Raw genomic sequence first — 21,065 nt, forward strand, 5'->3', positions numbered from 1 at the left:
AATTAAATAAAGAAAACAGAAAAATTTTATTTTTAATTTAGTTAAATATATAAATGTATGTGTATTTATTTTTTATTATAATTAAAATTGCAATATTATTTATAAAAACAAAACAATATAACATTAATATTCAATATACATTAATTAATTAAAAACAAAATAAATAAATTTAAAAAATTTATAAAATAATAAAAAATATTAAAGAAAAATTTTCAATTACTTGAGCATTGGAATAAAAAATTAATAAAAAAAAAATTTTTTTTTTTTTTAGAAATTTAAACAAAAAATAAAAATGAAAGAATTATTATAATAAATAATTCAATAAATAATTTTTAAGATAATAAACATTATAATAATAAAAAAATATAAAAAAATATAAAAATCTTAAGATAAAATCTTCGTTATCCGTGATAATTATATAACCAATATAATAATTGAATTAGATTAAATTTTCGTAATTAATTATATACAATAAAATATATTATATGTGATCATGATAATTAATATTTTTGAATTTGAATTGATTTTTTTTTAATTTCATCGTTTTTGTAATAAAAATCACATTTTATAATATGAACACATTTACTCACATTCTGTTAGTAGCGCGTCACTTGATGCGATACCTTGTTATTAAAAAATTTTTACAATTTCACAATTAATAAAATCAATTTAGAAATTTGGAAAATCTATACAGAAAACCGAATTATTTTTTAATAACATTCTATTATTTCAAGTAATGCAACGACTAACACAATATTGTGGGCAATTATATAATTAACATACGAAAATTTAAAACTAAAAATCCTCTTTAGGATTATAAATTGCACTGAAGATTAAAAATGAAAATCTTTTTTATATTTATTTTTGTATTATAAAAAAAAAAAAAATTTAATTTTTTTTTTTTTGTTTTTATTTTTCAAAAAAGAATTTTGTGTTGCGCGCAAAATAGTTTTGCAATATTTAGCCTTTTTTTTTTTTTATTAAAATTTTTTAGATTGTAAGTTTAGTACTATAAAATAATGATAATTATTTGACCTACAACAACAGAAAAAAAAAATACATTAAAATAAAAATTTAAATTTAAAATCATAAATGTTGAAGGTTTTAATCAACAGTAAAAATAAAACAATAAAAAATGTAAAAATAAAATTAAATAACTCAATCTAATAATAATAAAATCTAAAAAAAAAAAATAACATCATAGTTACAATAATTGAGTTATAAATTATTAGAAAAGATAAAGGATCTTACGTAAATTTAAAATTTCAGAAAAGAAAAATTCAATTAAAATCGAATTTTAAAGAAAAATCTAGAAACAGAATATAATTAAACAAAAAAAAAATATATAAAACATAAAATATTCAATTAACATTCCGTAAATATTCAAATTTTTTATAATAATACATAAGATTTTATTATGATTGTGTAAGTGAATTAATTATTCTTCAATTTTATAATAAATACATATTTAATTTTTATATACTTACTTATTTTTCATATTATTTTTTAAAGAAAAAAAAACAAATAAATAAAGATTATGTTTTTAAAACGATATTTAAGGGTCTAATAGTCAAGTCACTTTAATAAAGGAACTTGTTTTTAAAATATTTATTTTCCATAATTTAATTTGTAAATTCAAAAAAAAAAAAAAAACAAAAATATTTTAGATTATTTTTTATTTTCACAAACACACGTCTGTAATAAATATCTTAATATGTATTTTGTAAAATGTAAGTGTCCTTTTCTACAACAAAAATATAAATGAAAAAAAAATAAAATGTTCGAAAAATTTAAAAATTTGTGTTTTGCTTTATTTATTTATTAGGTTCTCTAGTCCTCTTTTCGTTTGGCTAATAATTTATTATAAAAAAAAGCCGGCTAAATTTTTTAGTGTTTATAAATCTAATTAATTGTGACTCATAAATAAGTACAGAATGCTATAAATTTCTACTTTATTTAATTTAATTCAGAAATAAGTAATAAACTGAATGTTATTAACAGTTTTTGTGAAATAATTTTGTTTGTCGAAAAATTGGTAGTGTTGAAATGGTTGAGTTAATTTGAATTCCTTTAACAACAAGGTAAAAAGCTAAAGGTCTTTAATGAATTTAGGAGGTTGAGTTGATTTCGAAATTCTTGTTAAATTCAATAAAGACTATTAACAGAAATTTTAAACATATTTAAAAAACTACAGTACATATTCGAAGATAATATTGTTCATCAATACTTAACTGGGGTACCTGGGGTACATTCCTTCCAATTTTTTTTTTTTTAATAACTTAGTAATTTTATATAAATTCGTTCTTAACTACTAATGCTGGCTTGGGTGGTTTTGCTCTATTGTATCAAATACATATAAAGATATATTATACATATAGTTAAACCTTAATTTTGTAACTCCTGTCAACATGTTTTTAACTATAGGAACGGAATATCACAAAAATTAAAAACAAAAATGATACCGTTCTACCATTTTAAAGTTGGCTAATACCAGGAAATATCAAAAACATTCTTATTCTCACTGAAACTTATCAGTTATTTGCTATTAAATTTTAGGTTTCATTGGATAAAAATTGACAACAAAGATTTTTGGAAAATGTAATTCTTAAATTTTAAAAAATTTCATTCCCCCAAAAAAGAAGTCGAAGATAATTTCTAAAAAGTGAACAGCATACCTTACCTCTTCATTATTCGCACTATCTTTACGGGAATACAAGTAATAATTAATAGAAATTAAAAAAAAATAAATTTGACTTTAAATAAAAAAACTAAATTCTTTACTTTTTGCTACAATTTTTGCTTTTTTTTTTATTTAAGAATACATTAAATATTTTTTTTTATTTCAAATTGCAGGTGCATATTATTTGCTTCTGAAAAAAATGCATAATGCAATTTTTGGAATTATATTCTTTTCTCATCATACATTTAATAATACTAATAATAAATATTACTACATAAACTTTGCCCATTACTTTAGGAACAATCAATTTTTACACAATCACAAATTTTAACATATTTAAATAAAATTTATAATTTCATAAAAAATATAAATTTTATCTACTAAAACTGCTTTTAATAATATCACACCTTTTTTTATACATTTATAATAATACAGATTAAATGTACATACAACATTTTGTAAAATTAATTTGCATTCTTTTTTTTAATTTTATCCTTTAATATATTTCATTTTTATTTTTTATGGGTATTCTGTAATGAAATTAAATATCATAAATTTTTATTTTTTTATTGTCCGTTCCATGCTTTCCTCTATTAAAACATCATTTCTGATAATTTAACACATAAATTACTTCTTTGAGGATATTTTTGATTCCTAATAATGTTATATTCCTGTTTTTTATTCTTTTCTCGTTCTGTTTCCCAATTTATTTTATCCAATATTGTAAGCTTTGAACTAAATTAAATGTAATTAATTTTATGAAAAACATCCGGCCTAGAATATACTTAAATTGAATTTTGTATATACAACATATTAAGTACATAATTTAAAATTTTATAAAAGTATACACCTATCTGGAAACTAAATATTTTAAATATTTGGTTCAAGATGAACAAATATACATATTTCGTATGTACAAATTTAATTAGCAAAAATCGAAATATTTAAAGTTACTTCAACAAAAAATTTTGTAACACAAATTCTTAAAAATTGAATGCAAAAATCTTGTAATACGAATTCTAAAAAATTTTTGCAAAAAAATTAATTTCTCAATTATTTAAGATTTAGTTTAATTCTTAAAATAAACTTTTCCTTAATTGGGAACAAGGAATATTAATTCATCTTAAATAACGCAAGTATCATTAATTTCATTTAAATATAGTTACTAGGCCAGAACGTACAACATATCAATTTTAAAAATATTATTAAAAAATATAAAAATATAAAAAATAAAATATGTGAAAGCAAAATATAAACATAATCTATAAAAATACTTTTTAATTTTTACCGAAAACAAATTTTGGCTGCAAAAAAAATTGATAAAAAAAATTAAAGCAAAAATGAAATAGTACTGTTTTAATAATTTAATTTTTCAATTTTAGGAAAAAATAATAATATATTTGTAAAAACAGTAAATATTTCTTGCTAGATTTATTTCCTATCCAAATAGTATTGAATACATAAGACTTAAAATTTAACATGAATATATTAAATAATATATTTATTATAATAAACACAATAGTTTATACAAAATTTTGATATACTCATAAATTTTTTAAAAATACCTTATTAAATATAAATAGACAAATAATATTTTTTAAACATACACTTATTTCATTAATTTGACGACATCCGAGACTTCTTGATTAGTGAACTCATTTTAATATAAATAAAATTTATAATTTATTTTTGGAATCTTTATCACTTAAAATAATTGTTTACTTAAACTCATATCAAAATTCCTTACTTATTTAGAATCCACAAAGCTTCTCAACAAATCCAATTTTATGCTTAAATGCTTAAAGAAAATAAAAAAAAAAATAGAATTGTTGAATTCTTACTAAATACTTAATAATTTACTATAATTGTATAATTTCTTATACCTCTATTATGTTATAACACTACAATATATTGTTATGTTACATATAAATGTAAATTTCAATTGACTTTTATTATTGATCGCCAAAAGTTTATACTTTTATAAATACAAATGGCATTGCAAATTCAATTTTAATGTTTGTATATTTTTTATTAATTAATTAATGATAAATATGATGTGGCCACACTCCAGGTACAGTCTACTAATTCAATAGCAGAAGATGACCGATGGCTGTTATCCAAATTTTATGATGTTATTTATGATTCAATAATTTCTACTATTTTAAATGCATTTCTGTAATGTGTTGTAGAAATGTCAGAAAATTTATAATCAATACAACAAAAATATATGTTCGAAGCTTTATATACTATTTTGTAATTAAAATTAAGCTAATTTTTTATGTGTTAAGAAATCTCCAAAAACTTTTACAACATTAACTTATTATTTTACTATAATTCACAATAAATTATTATTCAATTTTTTTTTATGTAAATCAATTTTATAAAAAATATATGTATAACATTTTCTTTTACATTAAAATTTTTTAATCCTTTTTTTTTTAATTTATGCAATACAATTGTATATAATAATAATAATTAATATGATTAAAAACGATTTTAAAAAGAATCACATGTAAAATTTACGATTACGATACGACTTTAAAAATACGATAAATGTATTACATTTTCTTTTTTTATTATATATTTTAAAATTGATTATAGGATAACATTTTAATTTTATTTCTGAAGTATGCAGCACAATTCCAAAAATTATATAATTTATGTACAATTTATAGAATGAGATCCTTTGAACAATAATTGAAAATTTTTAATAACGTATACATAATACTATAAATTCAATTTTTAAATGAGAATTCTTATAAAATAAAATCTTATTTTTTCTAAAATTTAAAATTTAGAAAATATAATGTAGATTATTATTTTGTATAATTAATAAAAGCTTTAAAAAAAATTAATCACAAATATATAAAACGAATTAATTAAACCGATCAAATGGAATTGTACTTCATATTTTACAAGTTAAATTTAATTTGACAAGGAAATGTTTAATTTACGATGATAATTTTATATATATTTCTTTTATAAATTTCAAATTTTGTTATTACAATAACAATTACTAGTTGAACACAATACTTTTAATATTTTTTTAATTTTTGAATAACTATATTTCTTGAATCAGTTCTAATCTGAACGAGTTCCGCCTAAATTTCAAAAACGTAGAGAAAGTTTATATTAAAAAGAATAAAATATTCATATGTATACTTTAATATTTTTTAAAATTTTTCGTAAAAATACTTTCAAATATGAAATAAATTCTGCAATGTAATATGAAAAAATGTTGAAGAATTGATATTTAAAAATTTAAAAATTAACTTCAACCTAAATGTTTTAACTTTTATTTGTCATAATTTAAGTAAAAATATACAAGTTTAAATTTAGATATATTATATTAATAAATTAATAAATGATTTTTTCCATATTAACTGCCTTCTTTTAAAGTAGGAATTAGGACCTATAAATACTAAAATGTGCTATTTATTTAATACTTAAAAGTATTTTTCACTTAATATTTGAAAAATTTTATAATTTCGTTCCTTTAATAAAAATCAATTAAAAATCATACACAATAAAGATATAAAATTAGAATAAACTTAATATAAACTTAATTTTTTTAAAAGAGAACTTAAATTAAATACGCGTACGTTTATCACAATTTCTTCTTTCGTTTTCTGTTCGCTATTTTCAAATTTTTTGTAATATTTATTACATTTTTTTCTACATCATTTTCTATCGCCGGTTTCGAACTGAGAATGTAAAATAAAAATATAATATAATAATAATAGTACAATTAAATCTTAATTGATTATCATTTTAATATTTATGCAAATATGTACTTATTTTAAATGATAAAAATTTGATAAGATTTTATTATCATCTTTAAAGTTTAGGTGGAAAAAAAATCTAAATGAAACATACGACTGATAATATAGCAATATTTATAAAAACTCTATGTTGTTCCCATTTATGACATTAAACTTATACTTAATAAAATATATTATTTAGCACATAGGTCATAAGAGTAAAAACTCATTTTTCTATTTCTTTTGATTTGAATTTCTTTTTCTAATTCTATCATAAAATTAAAAAGATTTTAAAATATTTTTAAAAAGGGTGCGCTTGATAAAATATTGATTAGAAATATTAAAATAGTATCTACTTTGCATAGTTTAGAAAATCTACAAAACAAATAAAATAAGATAGAAGGATGCTTAACAAAAGAAAAAAGAAAGAAACTAAAACAAATCATATAATTTCAAAATAAAACGTGCTTAAAAATTTATAAAAGAAATAAATCAAACTAAGTGTTTTAACTAAAACATAATAAAAGAATTTATTGTATACAAACAAAAAATAATAATTAAAATATTGGTATTTATTTCCTTACGTTTTTGTATTTGCCGTTTTAAACAAACCATTGCGATTTATATATTCTATTACGGCGTCGTCAATTAAATATTTAACAGATTCACCTCTCGAAATTAGTCTTCTAATTACTGAGGAACTAATTTCGTTTGGCACCCAATTTGTTATTAATGATATATTAAACTGGAAAAAAAATCAAAATTGTATTGGCGGAATTAATAAATAAAAATTTAATCACTTTTAATTTTGACAGCAAATCGGAATCAAAAATAAAACGTTCTGGATTTGAGCCACTTCTTGAAACAACTATCAGTCCATAATTTCCTACAATTTCTTCAATCTAAAAAATTAACCGTTAAAATAAATTGAAAATATTTCGAAAAAATCTTTGAATCGTTTCATTGCTAAAGTAGAATAATATGTTAATTTTTAACATAATTATTCATGAGACAAATTAGCAATCAAAAATAATAAAAAAACTTTATCTTAAATTTACATCTTCATCTTTCCATAAATTGGGTACATTAAATGACTCAAGTAAATCCGCACCACATAACAGTTTCAAATGAACTCCATGTTTACATTCACTCAACTTTTTTGGCAACCATTCCGGTAAATCAGCTTCATTATGAGAATTTGGACTTTTAATAAAATTATTCATAAAATTCTAAAAAGAAATGTTTGCATTAGAATAACTTTCCAAAAACTTTTAAAGTACTTGTATTGCTTGTTCGGGTACTTGTATATTATTTAAGTAAATTTAAAATACCAATGTAATTCAGTATCAATATCCTGTTTTTATTATATTGTCTACTACTTTTTCTTTTGAAATTTCATCACACTTTTTTTATATCATATAACGTCGGTTAAAAAGCAGAAAGCACTAAGTGCATTTTTTGAGAATTCGGATTTCATTGATGAATTAAATCAGAATAATATAACCTTTGTTGTGGCAAAAAATCATGCAAATTCAGAATATAGTTTATAAATCCAAAAATTAAAGAGACCAATCGAATTGTACTAGTTGATTAATTTTACAATTTTACAATTTTTTAAAATTGAATTTACTCAATTTCATGACTTAATGCTTTCTGCTTCTTAACTGACGATAATTTTACACAACCTAAACAAGTACAAGCTTATGTTACATCCTACCTTATGATACTGTAAAACTTGTCTAGTTCTTGACCACTGGCTTTGTTGTATTTCCCAATCCGAAAGACGAATCCAACTAGAGGACCTCGTTGCGAGTTTAATCATCGTGCAACGATGTACTGCAGGCACAAGCCCAACTGCATAAGACATGCATATATATTAGGTATAAGTTAAATATATGTATGTAAGTACATAAGGACTTAAATAATTTAATATATTCTACTACAATGTAAATATGTTTTAGATACCTTTTCCATAATCATCGTGAGTAGGTGAAATAATTCCACCTATAACTTCATACAAACCAGTCCTTTCAAAATAATCTTTCGCAATTTCGAACATTCTCAAATGCATGGGAGTTATTGGACTATAAGATCCACATGCAATTATCACAAGTTTCGGCCGAAGCGTCTCCATCTCCTATCTTTTTTTTAATTTTTAAGAATAAATAATGGAAAATAATAACTTATGTTTTATATAATTAAATACAAAGTTTGAGCTTTGGAAGCTTAAAAAATTCTTCCACCATCACTTTTACAACATTTTATGAAATTTGCGTTCTTTTTAATTAAAAAACTTTTAATCGATTATGTTCATCATAGTCAGTTAATCTTCTTATCAGCTGATTTTTGACATAGAAATTTCTTTTAATTTCAACAATATCAAAAATTTCTTACTCTTTTACACTAACGTAGTGAAATTTAAAAGAAATGACAGCAAAAGAGATAGCGAATTCTAGGATAAACAAAAAATTGTAAATAAAAAGCATTGCCAGGTTCTTTTCAGAAAATTATTAAATTTCTGAGTAAATTTGTTCATATAAGGGCTGTGCAAGATATTCTCTGTACAAAATTATACTACGAAAATATTTCTAATATATAAAAAAATTGGATATAAAATTTGTGAAAATATTCATTTATACGAATTTTTCTTAAACAGGATTGCTTAAAATAGTTATGAATCAAAGGAAGTTTCATTTTAAATATAAAGTAAATGTTAAAATTTATTTGTTTTTAATCGACATTAATTGTTTGACATTAATTGTGTCGTCTTTGCAAAAATAATTTATTAAATTATGGTGAATTTGTCTCCTGCAAAAACTTATTGTATAAATTGAGAGATAAATGATAACGAGGCAGCATTTTTCGCAATTTTGCGATATCGTATTTATATCTTGAACGCTTTCATTATAATTTATTAAAATTAATTAATTATCTTTTGCAAATCTATAAATAGATATACTTGTAAAAATAAGAATTATACCTACTTAAAATTAAATAGATAAAATTTGAACGATATCGTGCAACACACCGATCGATTGAAATTTTTACTACTGAATATAGTATAATGTAGAAAATGTGGGTATGTTAAGTCAATATAATCCATACCAAAATATAAAAGCTATAAAAAATTCGTAATTGTGATGAATTTACCTTCATGAGCAGTGGTCGAAGTGGGATACTCAAAGCAGTGGGATGGTAAAAAAAAACAAAAAGTATTATTTTAGTTATTTTTTAAAAAAATAACTAAACAAAATTTACCAAACTTTGGAAGTAAACTAACGAGAATATTTATATTCAAAATTAAATCAACTAAAAATTGAATCAAAAACTGTGCAAATTGTTACCAAAGAAATGCATAGACTACTATGTAGTAACGAAAATTTCATTAATAGAAAAAAATTATACGTTACTATTTGAAATTGGTCTTATTTTAATTACATATATTTAATTTTTTGTTAAAAAAATTTTTAAAATTCATTAGAAAATTTTCTTAAATTTTAAAAAACATGTTCCGGAACGCATTTTTCCCTCCTATTAAGTAGTGGGATGGATTTCCAATTATTTAAAAGTACTGGGATGGCACCCCACTCCATTCCGCCTCACTTCGAGCACTGATTAATATTATCTATATTAGCTTAAATTATATTAGGTTAATAATTGTTAATATTTATGGTTGTTACGGTTTATATTGTTACGGGTCCCATAACTTCCTAACTTACTGTTAGTTTACATATAGAGAAATATGAGAAAATTCGTACGAAAATTAATCAAAATTTTGGGAGTAATTTTAAAAAAACTTCTTTCATTAGTTTAATAAAATATTTTTTTTTTTAAATTAGATTTATGAAAGAACCTTTTTTTTTTAAATTACTCTCAAAAATAATAAAGAAATTTAAAGAAATCTAAAATCTAAATATATTAAATTATATATCGTCCTTCTTACTATTAGCTATAAGTCTAGAATAAATTAGAAGTTGGAAGGTCTAACTATTCTTGACAACTTAGTAAAGAAAAATTTTATGAAATTCATGGACATTCGGCATAATTCAGATTCACATAGCTAATTGACTATAATTTGACGACAATATGGACATAATTTTTAAATCCACTCGACAAGCTTCCTCAGTCTTAAAGTTATTTAAAGTAATAATTGATTCTAAACCTTAATTTAGAAATAGAGTAGAAAATTAAAAATATTCACTATTATACCCAATAAACTTTCATTTAGTTAGTGCTAAAGGATGACGTTGTTTTGTTTGTAGGTCTGTCTAACTCACACATTTATGTCATTTTTTGTCTGGTTGTCCCGTACTTCCTAAAAAGTCGTACATTTATTTTATTTAATTAAATAACTTATCAATCAAATAAAAAATTGAAATTATTTCCAGTGCATTCATAAGAAATGGCAAAATTAATAAACGTTTATCGTGCAGACGATACAGCTCGTTCAAAGATAGAGAGAAGACAACTCCCTTTATCCACTGGGGAAAATATGATGGTAAGGTTTCCATATTGTTTCACCTACTTTTTCTTTTTCATTGGTTTTTTTTCTGAAGGTTTTTTCTTTTTTTTTCAACTGATATATAATTTTTTATTCAATTGCGTTTTTTAATATACTTAATATTTTCTTTTTAATTTTGCTTTAAAATACAAATATTTAATTTATCTCAAATTAGATGTTAATGGACCTCAATAGCAAAGGACTAGTGATTGATTGTCCTATGATAAAGGGAAAAGAATTGGACGAGTTTATGAGAAAGTATAATATATTATCTTATCCAGAACTTAAAAATTCATTGCAAGTGCGTGAAAAGGATATATTATTTGTATTACGACAAAATGTTCAATGTGTTGGATGCCGTCGCAGTGTGGAAAATTTATTTTTACAACTTTCTGAATCGAAGTATCCAACATTAGATCCTTTAGTTATCAGTGATGGGGTACTTACATTAATTGAAGATAAAACGAAAACCCCTCAATTATTGGGAACTGTACTATATAAACATAAGGAAATATTGGATAATGTTATGGAAAATAAAATTAAAAATCGAAATACAACTCGATGTATTCTACATTCAAGAGACGCGTTGAGATCAAAACTGTTTTCGGAATCATGGCGTGAAATATGGACTGCAATGAAACAGAGATGTCGCGAAGAATTAACCGTAATAGAGACACAAGAGCTTTATGACGTATTAGATGAATATCTAAAAAAACACAAGTTCTGCCAAGAGTGCAAAACCAAAGTAGAAAATTTATAACATATTTATATTATCTTATCTACATATTTGTATATTTTTTTAAAGGTTGAAAAAGCATACAACATTTTGGTAAGCGACTCAAGTTCCAAAGAAAAAGGATATGTTGCAGCACTATATTCAAATATTAAAAAATGTCTAGCTGATAATCACATTCATATTGAAACTAGATTCGATTTCATAGATATGTTAATTCAAAAAGCTGAAACTGAGATTAACGGCAGGTAAGATGAATTGAAAATAATTAATATTCCTTATTTTGTGATTGTTTCTTTACTCTCTTATCACACGTAATTTCATTGAATCTATCCAACATAATTTTAAAGTGACAATTTCATTATGAAAAGTTGAGTTTTAAAAACTACTATTGTAATTAGAATATAGACTATAATTAGAATATATACTATTGTTAAATAATAAGTTTTTCGACCTATATGATTTACCTAACCCCTAGTAATTTTTATATGTACACAACTTTTCTAAAAAAATAAGAAAAAAATATGTAGATACCTACATAGGTAGGTACACACACATGTGTATTGAAATGAGAAGTAAATATTTTTATTTTTAATATTTCTTTTTTTATTTTCTGAAAGTTATTTGAAACAAAGAGAACGCCACGCAAAAACTTTAGAAGTCGCCCAAAAAGAAATTTTAACATGCATCGGAATGATTGTATATGAAAGACTTAAAAAGATATACGTTAGTCTTCGTGAAGAGGAACGTGCTTGTCAGGTATTAGCAGCAGTTGGAGTACATGCCCTTAGCCGAAGTTTTAACAGTGCTGTAGAAAGTAAACAAGGAATCAGCAACTTAGAGCTGTGCTACCAAGAAATAAGCAGAGCCGAAAAAGCAAAAGAGTTGAAACGTGAACAACGTAAACTTAAAAAAAAGAGGAAGAAGATTGAAAAGAAAAATAAATTAGGCATATGTACAGCTGTAGTAACAGCTGCAACATCTGATGGTGAGGCTGATCATGATGACGATGCAGAAGGGGATCCTGATCGAGACGGTGACGATCACGATCACGATGATGAAGATGATGATGATGTTCAAGAAAATGAAGCGAAATGTGATGCTAATGTTAAAGAAAAATCTAAATATATAGCAAAAAAACTAACAGATAAAAATCATAACAAGCCATTGAAAGAAAAAAATAATAATTGCCCATGCGAAAAAGTTGGTGAAGAAATTTACACAAAATCTATAGATGGTGGCTATAGTTCAGATCCTTCGCAACTTAATTCTAGAACATCTAGTGTTGGAAGCTCATTAGAGGGTTCTGAAGTATCTTGTAGTGATGACTTTTGTAATCATAATCATCGAAATAAAAGTGACAAAATCAGTGGCAGTGATCTTGGAACTTGCAATGGCGTTAATCGACAATACATATTTTCAAATAACAACAATAATAAAAACTGTAATAACATTAAAATATCAAATGGGAAAAGTAACATCAATGTTCATATCAATAACAGTCTGTGTTCCGTTTCAAATCCGCTTTCTTTAGAACAGATGTTGGTAAGTTCATAGAAAATTTTAATGTATTAAGCCATGGATGGCAATTAAAGGGCACGCGTGCCAAACTTGGCACGGAAAAAAAATTTGATGGCACGTTATAGTTGTGCCTCGACAAATTTTTATATAGATTTTTTTTCTAATAAAAAATCTAAAAACTCGTTGAAAAATTGATTGAATGAAAAATTTCCTAAAAATGATAATTTCCTAATAGTGAAATGACAAATATTCAAAACCAAACATATTCAAATGTTATATTCTTTTTATTTTTGTTTTTTTTTCACTTCAACTTGCAAGAAAATTTTGCTGCCAGTAATTTGACATATTGAGAATTTCTTGCGAAAGTCTTTTTTCCGTTTTGAATCATGTACATTCAAAGACTAGAAACAGATTAACAGAGGAAGATTCGGCAGCATGTATTACTCTGCAGTCAACAATGTACCAGCCCGACATAAAAACTCTTGCAAGTAATATGAAACAAAAAGTTTCTGATAAAAAATTAAATTAATATTTTTTCTATCTGTATTTATTAATTTTTATACCTTGAAATATAATATGTATAAATAAATATTATTACAACTTGTCATAATATTGTATTTACCTAACCATACCTGTACTTGGTACTATGCTGGCACGGGAAAAAGTGTGACAATAAATTTCCCCAAATTTTGGCACTTTGATCAAACCCTATTTGCCATCCCTGTATTAAGCGAACTGTTAATTGATTTATTTAAATTTTAGGATTCATTTAACGATTTGGAAGAAGAAGACGATGAAGAGAAAAAGTGTTACATTCCAGATGAAGTTTTGATGGAGTTTAAATGTAGAGAAGGTAAAGTAAAACAGGAACGAGCAGAGTTAAGAGAATACTTACGAAAAAGTTTCGCTGAAATGTGCGTCAAAACTCGAGGAATTTGTAAATTAACGGATTAAAATAATTGAATATTTTATATATATTATCAAACTGATACATTGTTGAATAATAAATATTAAAGCATTTAATTAAAAGTTTTATAAATTTACAAAAATAGAACAAATATCGATAGTTCTGCGATTTCGTAAGCTGGGAAGAAAATTTTGCAGTAGTCTTATTTAAAGTAAGATGTAGATTTCTTGATTTACGTTTAGTAAATTAAACATCTGTATTTTTGCATAAATTTATATTTTTAATTTTATATTCCAAATATGTTTATAAAAAGATTCTAAAAGCACATACATATTTTTCGTTATTTATTGTGATTTTAAGGAGTTCTTAACTGAATATATGTAAATGTAAATTGCATATTTTAAGAAGACTACGCATTTTTTCATTATAAGGAAGGGTTGTAATATTAATATTAAATATCACGTCCCAAAAGCAAAGTGAAAAGAAATAATTGAGTTAACCAACAAGACAAAATTGGAAAAATTAATAAAAAAGCAAAACTTATATTTATGTTTTGACGTTATTTAATTGTAAAATTACTTGTTTACATATAACTACATACTACTCTTTTTTGATAGTTTAAAATTATTCCGCATTATAGTGCTGTTTTGATTTCAAGATTGCATTCCTTGCCTGTAGTGCTTGTGTCTTCAAAATTTCTTAATTTAAGCTTGCAAAGAACCATTCAATTTTATTACCATCTTTGATATTCATCTTACAATAACTTTTAGATTGTGCATGAATGTTCTACATTGAAAAACAAATGCAATTGTATAAGTGTGAATTGTGCGTTTTTGCTATATTGGAATGGATTCTGCTATTAGAGATAGGAAACGAATTAAAAGATAGAAAACAGACCTGAAAAAGAATTGAAATGTTGTAGTATTAATGCAAATATACTCAAATTAAAAAAATCTCAAAAATTGTAAATTAAAATATCAGTCTTTTTGCATAATTTATGGAATATAGAACTTTCATGAAATTTTATTTACAAGAATCACTGAGCTTTCAAAAATCTTTTATTGTTGAATACATCTGATAAATTGGTTATTAAATTATTGAAATAATTTAATGACAATGTTGAAAAACAATCTTAGAATTCAGTAACGAAACAACTAAATAGAGTCCTAAACTAAATTTACCAATAACTTGACAGTTATTCCGATTTCCGAATTTATAAATGTCAATTCGTCTAAATTTAAGTCTTCAAATGACAATCCCAAAGAAAAGTTAAAAAACTTAGCCAAAATAAATACTGCCAGTAGCTCGTAAAAAACACTTTCTTTGGATTGTTTACACACAACTGCATTATGATTTCCGCAGAAAATATAGGACAAACAACAAGTAGTAATCGGGAACTACAACAGTAAATTAAAGTTGACATAGGCTTCCCTTTCTTGGATAACGGTGGTGGAGAAAAGTTGAGAACCATTCTAAAAAAAGAGCATAAATTGCTCTAAAACAATGCATAATCACTGATATTGATGAGATTTTAAGAATCACAGGTATTTTTTTCAATATTTACAAGTTTAACTAGAAAAGCGAAATTTAAAAAGTTGGAAAATAAAAGCCTAATTAAACATATTTTTGTTGATTTTCATTTACATTATGACAATTATTAAAGATTTAAAGGCATATTTTTGCAATTGGCTTGACACGTTAATTTTATTTGACAGCACAAATATATGCGCGTCAAACAAAATCAGCAAACAATATTTGATGAGTCCAGATATTTGAAATAACTACATATAATTGGAATATGTCCGTTTTTTAAATTTTAAAAAGCATCAAATATACTTCTCTGACAGCGTTTCATTAATCTGTATATATAGTGTAAAAACAAATAAATTAATTTCTTCAAAAACACATTTGCATCGAGTTGCTATTACTCTTATCACGTGCCTCTTTAGATACCCTCTTTGTCATCTCATAATATATTATGAATATTTTATTGACAAATTTGTCTAGAAAATTTTGTGAAATATCTTTGGCAACCTTGCATCGATACTACTAAAATTTAGTACTATACTTTCATCACTGGCAGCACCTGAAGATAAATTCAAACAAAAACAAATAAGTGGCGGGTCATCTGACAATTCTCAAATAATACTTTCGAAGTTCGTGTGTGAAATTTTGTTTAACAACTCAAAAAATATAAAGGATTTAAAAGTTGTTTCGGTATACCAAAGAATTTTAGATACAATGAAAGTTTTCTGTTAAAGCTCTTTAATTAAATATTTTTAAAATTTGTTATATAAAAATATTTAATTTGTATACACGCTCGTACATGTATATTGTAATTTTGATAAAATGAATGTTTTTAGCGGTAGATACTATATTGATTTGAAGAAATTGCAAAAAATTTTAATGCTTAATGATTTTAGATATTAAAATGGAGTCACCAATGAAATCTGAGGGGAAAAAAATGAAATGGTCTGAAGAAGTTGAGTTTGAGGTAACTACGAGAAAATTGTTAAAATATCAACCATATTTTCAAAACTTGAACTAGTAGCACTTTTCTAGTTTTAATGAATTTTATAATCCATGATTATATACTGGAAAACTCTTCTTTCGAATAATAAGTTACGCATCTTTGAGAATACGGCTGTATATTTTACAAAAATTTACATTTATTTGTTTAAGGAAGCATTGACAATTTAACTTAATTTTCAGGCTAAAAAATCAATTTTTATTAAAGAAGAAAACTCTTCGGAATCTTTGAAATATGAAGATGTTGTAAATATTTCCTATGACGCTGCTAATATTCAAAAAACATTTAAATTAGAGGATATAAAAAAAGGAAAAAGGGAGGAATCATCAGAACGTGAAATATCTTTAGATTTCATAGGTAAAATTAAGTTAACTTTTCATTTGGAAATATATTTCTTGACTTACCAACTTAATTTTGAATCCAAAATTTTGATAAGAATTTTAAATTAATAAAAAAATTTCATTTGGTGTTTTATAGATAGTGCTAACGAACAAAAATTTGAAAGACTTGTGAAAGAAGAGAAATTAAAAACTCCATTTAAAAGAAGAAATTCTGGGTCTCCAATGGAAGAAAGCAATTCAAACAGTCCTGAAGAAAATGGATTAAAGGATAATAATAAACCCCATTATGATTGTAATAAAAGGCAAAGATATAATAGCTGTAGCAGTTCAACCACAAATTCTTCTAATAGCTCTAAATATGAAACGGATCCAGTCGTTTTAGCCAGACGTCAAAAACAAGTTGATTATGGCAAAAATACGATAGCTTATGATCGTTATATATCAGAAATTCCAAAGTATGTTTATTTTTTAATCATATGTTTATCAATATATTATTGCACCTATTTTTAAAATTTAATATACAATTTTATTATACAATAAAATAAAATAAAATTGTATATGCATGCAATAAAATGCAATAATTGTACTTTTAGATCTAAAAGAACGAAGGATCATCCGCGTACTCCCAATATACATGCTAAATATAGCAGGCGAGCTTTTGATGGACTAATAAAAATTTGGAGAAAACAATTACATTATTGGGATCCACCACTTGATGATAGCAATGAGGAAGATGACCATGATTTTGAAAGTGATGATAGTGATGACTGAAGGTATTATTCGTTTTCACTTAAAAGCTTTATCAGTTCTTTTTTCTTTTATAGTTTTCTTAGATAAATATGAATTATATTAATTTTTTGTTTTATATAAAGAAATACATATTGTTTTGAAAACTATTATAATATGTTTTTAAAAAGTTGTAATATGCATATATGTAATCAATTGTGAATAATTATAATATAGTACAATACAACTTAAAATTGCATTATGACATACATACATATTATATCTTTAAAACAAAATATTTTTGAATAACTTTAAATTAATTTAACTTATAACGAATTCATTACATAATAGATGAATTTTATTAAATTTAAATATAATACAATATATGATTTTGTAAAATAAGTAAATATAAATATTTTTTAATTAATATTTTGAATATTTCTATGTATTTTGTTAATTCTCAACAATTGCCATCTGCTATAAATTTTTTTAATACTTCGAAAGTCTCACCAAAATAATTATGATTATTAACCATAATCTTTTTGGGAAAAATAGCATGGCATGCTATTCAAGTATGTAGATATTTCTCTTTTAAATATAATATTGTTATCAATAAATTTGGTATAATGGCGATGTATATCAGTGTGCGTAAATACTTGTACATAATTATTATTATTTTATATTGATAAAAAAGCAGCAATGACATTAGCCAAAATTATGAAATATAAACGGCGTCAAGATCTTTAGTAAAAGAGGTTTCTTGATTGAAGGTTCAAAATTCCAAGAATTTTAAGTGGGTAAGCAATAAAAAGAAAGCCTTTTGATAAGTTTTAATTTATTTTTATAGTGTATTTTGGAAAATATTTTTTTATTAGTAATTATTTTAGACTTGCAATATTCTATTGATGTTAATGTTAATTAACGCAACTATATAGAAATAAGCTTTTCACTAATTTCTGCATTCTGAATTCGCATATTATGTTTATAATTAATTAATATTGTTTATGATAAACACATTCAATTAAAATTCAAACAGATGTAACTCAGATTCAATTCAACTCAAGGGCTAGGTGCTGCTCTTAAGTAAGTTCTCGTATGCATTTAATAGGAAATTATGATCCATGATATTTACAACACGTTTATTTTAAATCTTTAAAATATAGGCATAAATGTTTATGGGACCGTTTACAGAACTATGTGAATTAAACTAAATTAAGTAGTGAGCTATCATTTATTTATATAACTACTCTTTTCTTTTAATGGTGCACAGTATGGAGCAGTGAAATAAGTCTGGATTAAAGAATTCTGTGGAAAAATTTGTATAAAAATTCTTGTAGGTATTGTTATATAAATTTTCGTATAACAAACAATTTTTTACTATTTTAAAAGTTGTGGAAGAAAGTAAATTTTAAATGGAATTCTAAATAAAATATTTCTGTTATTACAAGAATTTATCCACACAGATACGAAACAAACGTGTGTAACAGAAATCATCTCCCAATTCACAATACGATATAAATTCACAATATGAAGGTTTTTATTAGGGTTCCTATATTCCTGTAATAGCAATTGTTTATCATATTATATTATTCTTAATGTAATCAGCTGTGTCATTTCTGCTTATTTAAAGAGAAGAGGAAAAAAATAACTAAGTGCAATAATATGTATATACTAAAACTTAGAACATATGTTAAAATAGTGTACACGCGACAAATGAAAATAAAAAAAAATAAAGGAATGAAACATATGGTTGCAGATTATGTCACTTTTGTATTTCATATACATGCGTATTTTGTAAACTTAGCAAAATAAAATCATATGCAACAAAACAACGTAACTATGAAATGAGACAAACATGAGTACATATAAATATTTTAAAGAGAAAAGGCATTGAAAAATCTAAATTCAGGCATACATAAATATATATATTTATATATGTATGTGTGAGCTTGTGTTCTTTATCATATTTTGCTCTTTACCTTGACACACCGATACCACATAGTAGCTGGTGCTATATCATAAATAATTGTATTCTTAATCTGATATTTCTTTTGTGTACAACTTGTACAACCCTGATATATAAAATTGTTCTTCATATTCTTGATACGAAATATTTTTCATATGGTTTAACAGTTTTTGAGACGGAAACACATTCGCATATATCCGGCTTATAATCAGAGTGTGATAACTGTAAAAAATTTATTATGATAAAAACTATTTGTTAACGAAATTATAAATCAAATTGTGTCCCGCTTTTTCATCTCACTTTTTATTCACTTTCAATCAGAATTCTTCGTTTTTCAAATGGATATTTTCCAATAAGATTACTCTTTATATATGATAGTTACTCACTTTCTTCTCACTTGGCGAGTTAAATAGCGAGATACACGATCAGGCTCTTTATATATGTATGCATGTGCTTTATACTACAATTGAAATTAATTAATTTATGTCCCAGATTATGACAGTATATTATAAGATCATAGGTACGTTTTATCAGAAGAAGTTCCATATTATTTAATTAAGATCGAGAAAACTACGATAGTTTTTTGAAATTGATATTAATTTAATTGTCTTTTTAAATGAAGTTTATTAAAAAAGTAATAAGGCAGGGCTAATTTTTAAGTTGGTTTTAAGTCAGCAAATAGGTCTTGAATTGAATGAATGAATTGTACAATGAAACAGTAGAAACATTAACATTAGAAAAAAAATTTTGAGTACGACTTAAATAGGAAAAATTAGTGAATCGGGAGCTTCACAAAAATAGACTAAGGTCCGCCTAGTACCAATTCTTAATTAACTTGAAAATATTTACAATTTGAACTTTTGTTTCAATTCGTTTATAAACTCGTTGTAATGGTAAAACAAAGATTTGGTATGTGTATGTAAATTTGTTTAAAGTAATATACTTATAGTTTCACGTGAACTAAAAAAGAGCTCAAAGACTATAAGAAATTATATGTTTTATAAAATTCAATTTAGCAAGTTACTTCATTGAAATTACATTTCGTATAACCTCCTATACAATCTGTATTTTAATTCATAAATATTGTACATAATTCTTTTTTTTATGCATTTATGAATTGGCAAGTTTTCTTAGGTATCCTATAGTTGTTAAATTTAATTATTTTTATTCAAATATGTAGTTGATTTCTTTAATGTGTAGTTTACTCTACAAATGAAAAGAAAATCAGTATCTATCTTATCGTTATAGAGTGAATCACTCATATTTGATTCTCTTGTATTTATAGGCAGTGACATTCTCAAGTGTTTTTTTTTTATTTGTGTATAACAAATATTTTTGTTTTTTAATAAGCTTTAGAATATTGTTTACATTTAAATATTTTTTAAAATTAAATGTGTGT

At 23.8% G+C, this 21,065-nt stretch overlaps 3 protein-coding genes across 7 annotated transcripts; 2 read left to right on the top strand and 1 right to left on the bottom strand.

Annotated features, from left to right (window-relative positions):
* Positions 1-2,817: 2,817 nt before the first annotated feature.
* Positions 2,818-8,768, bottom strand: LOC129611815 (nicotinamide/nicotinic acid mononucleotide adenylyltransferase 1). 4 transcript variants are annotated; one of them, XM_055525177.1, is made up of 6 exons: positions 8,407-8,768; positions 8,159-8,295; positions 7,500-7,670; positions 7,242-7,343; positions 7,026-7,186; positions 2,818-3,415 (listed from the first exon to the last, which is right to left on the bottom strand). In XM_055525177.1, the coding sequence occupies exons 1-6, from the start codon at positions 8,573-8,575 to the stop codon at positions 3,274-3,276; spliced, it is 882 nt and encodes a 293-aa protein (XP_055381152.1). In that variant the 5' UTR covers positions 8,576-8,768; the 3' UTR covers positions 2,818-3,273. The 4 variants fall into 4 exon arrangements, with proteins under 4 accessions (XP_055381152.1, XP_055381155.1, XP_055381154.1 ...); XM_055525180.1 differs by lacking the exon at positions 2,818-3,415 and adding an exon at positions 4,225-4,478; XM_055525179.1 differs by lacking the exon at positions 2,818-3,415 and adding an exon at positions 5,413-5,781.
* Positions 8,769-10,735: 1,967 nt separating this feature from the next.
* On the top strand, positions 10,736-14,225 carry LOC129611808 (gametogenetin-binding protein 2-like). Its single transcript, XM_055525163.1, has 5 exons — positions 10,736-10,939; positions 11,118-11,687; positions 11,748-11,923; positions 12,296-13,220; positions 13,959-14,225. Exons 1-5 carry the CDS (start codon positions 10,844-10,846, stop codon positions 14,148-14,150), a joined length of 1,959 nt encoding a protein of 652 aa, XP_055381138.1. The 5' UTR covers positions 10,736-10,843; the 3' UTR covers positions 14,151-14,225.
* A 2,006-nt stretch (positions 14,226-16,231) lies between these two features.
* On the top strand, positions 16,232-18,224 carry LOC129612034 (histone RNA hairpin-binding protein). Of its 2 annotated transcripts, XM_055525476.1 has the most exons (6): positions 16,232-16,468; positions 16,527-16,597; positions 16,816-16,990; positions 17,111-17,429; positions 17,568-17,747; positions 18,205-18,224. In XM_055525476.1, exons 1-5 carry the CDS (start codon positions 16,453-16,455, stop codon positions 17,743-17,745), a joined length of 759 nt encoding a protein of 252 aa, XP_055381451.1. In that variant the 5' UTR covers positions 16,232-16,452; the 3' UTR covers positions 17,746-17,747; positions 18,205-18,224. The 2 variants fall into 2 exon arrangements, with proteins under 2 accessions (XP_055381451.1, XP_055381450.1); XM_055525475.1 differs by lacking the exon at positions 18,205-18,224 and having other exon boundaries at positions 17,568-17,870.
* The last annotated feature ends 2,841 nt before the right edge of the window (positions 18,225-21,065 follow it).

Source organism: Condylostylus longicornis, unplaced genomic scaffold (genome assembly GCF_029603195.1).
Source record: "Condylostylus longicornis isolate FDR11 unplaced genomic scaffold, ASM2960319v2 ptg000055l, whole genome shotgun sequence".
Lineage (NCBI taxonomy): Eukaryota > Metazoa > Arthropoda > Insecta > Diptera > Dolichopodidae > Condylostylus > Condylostylus longicornis.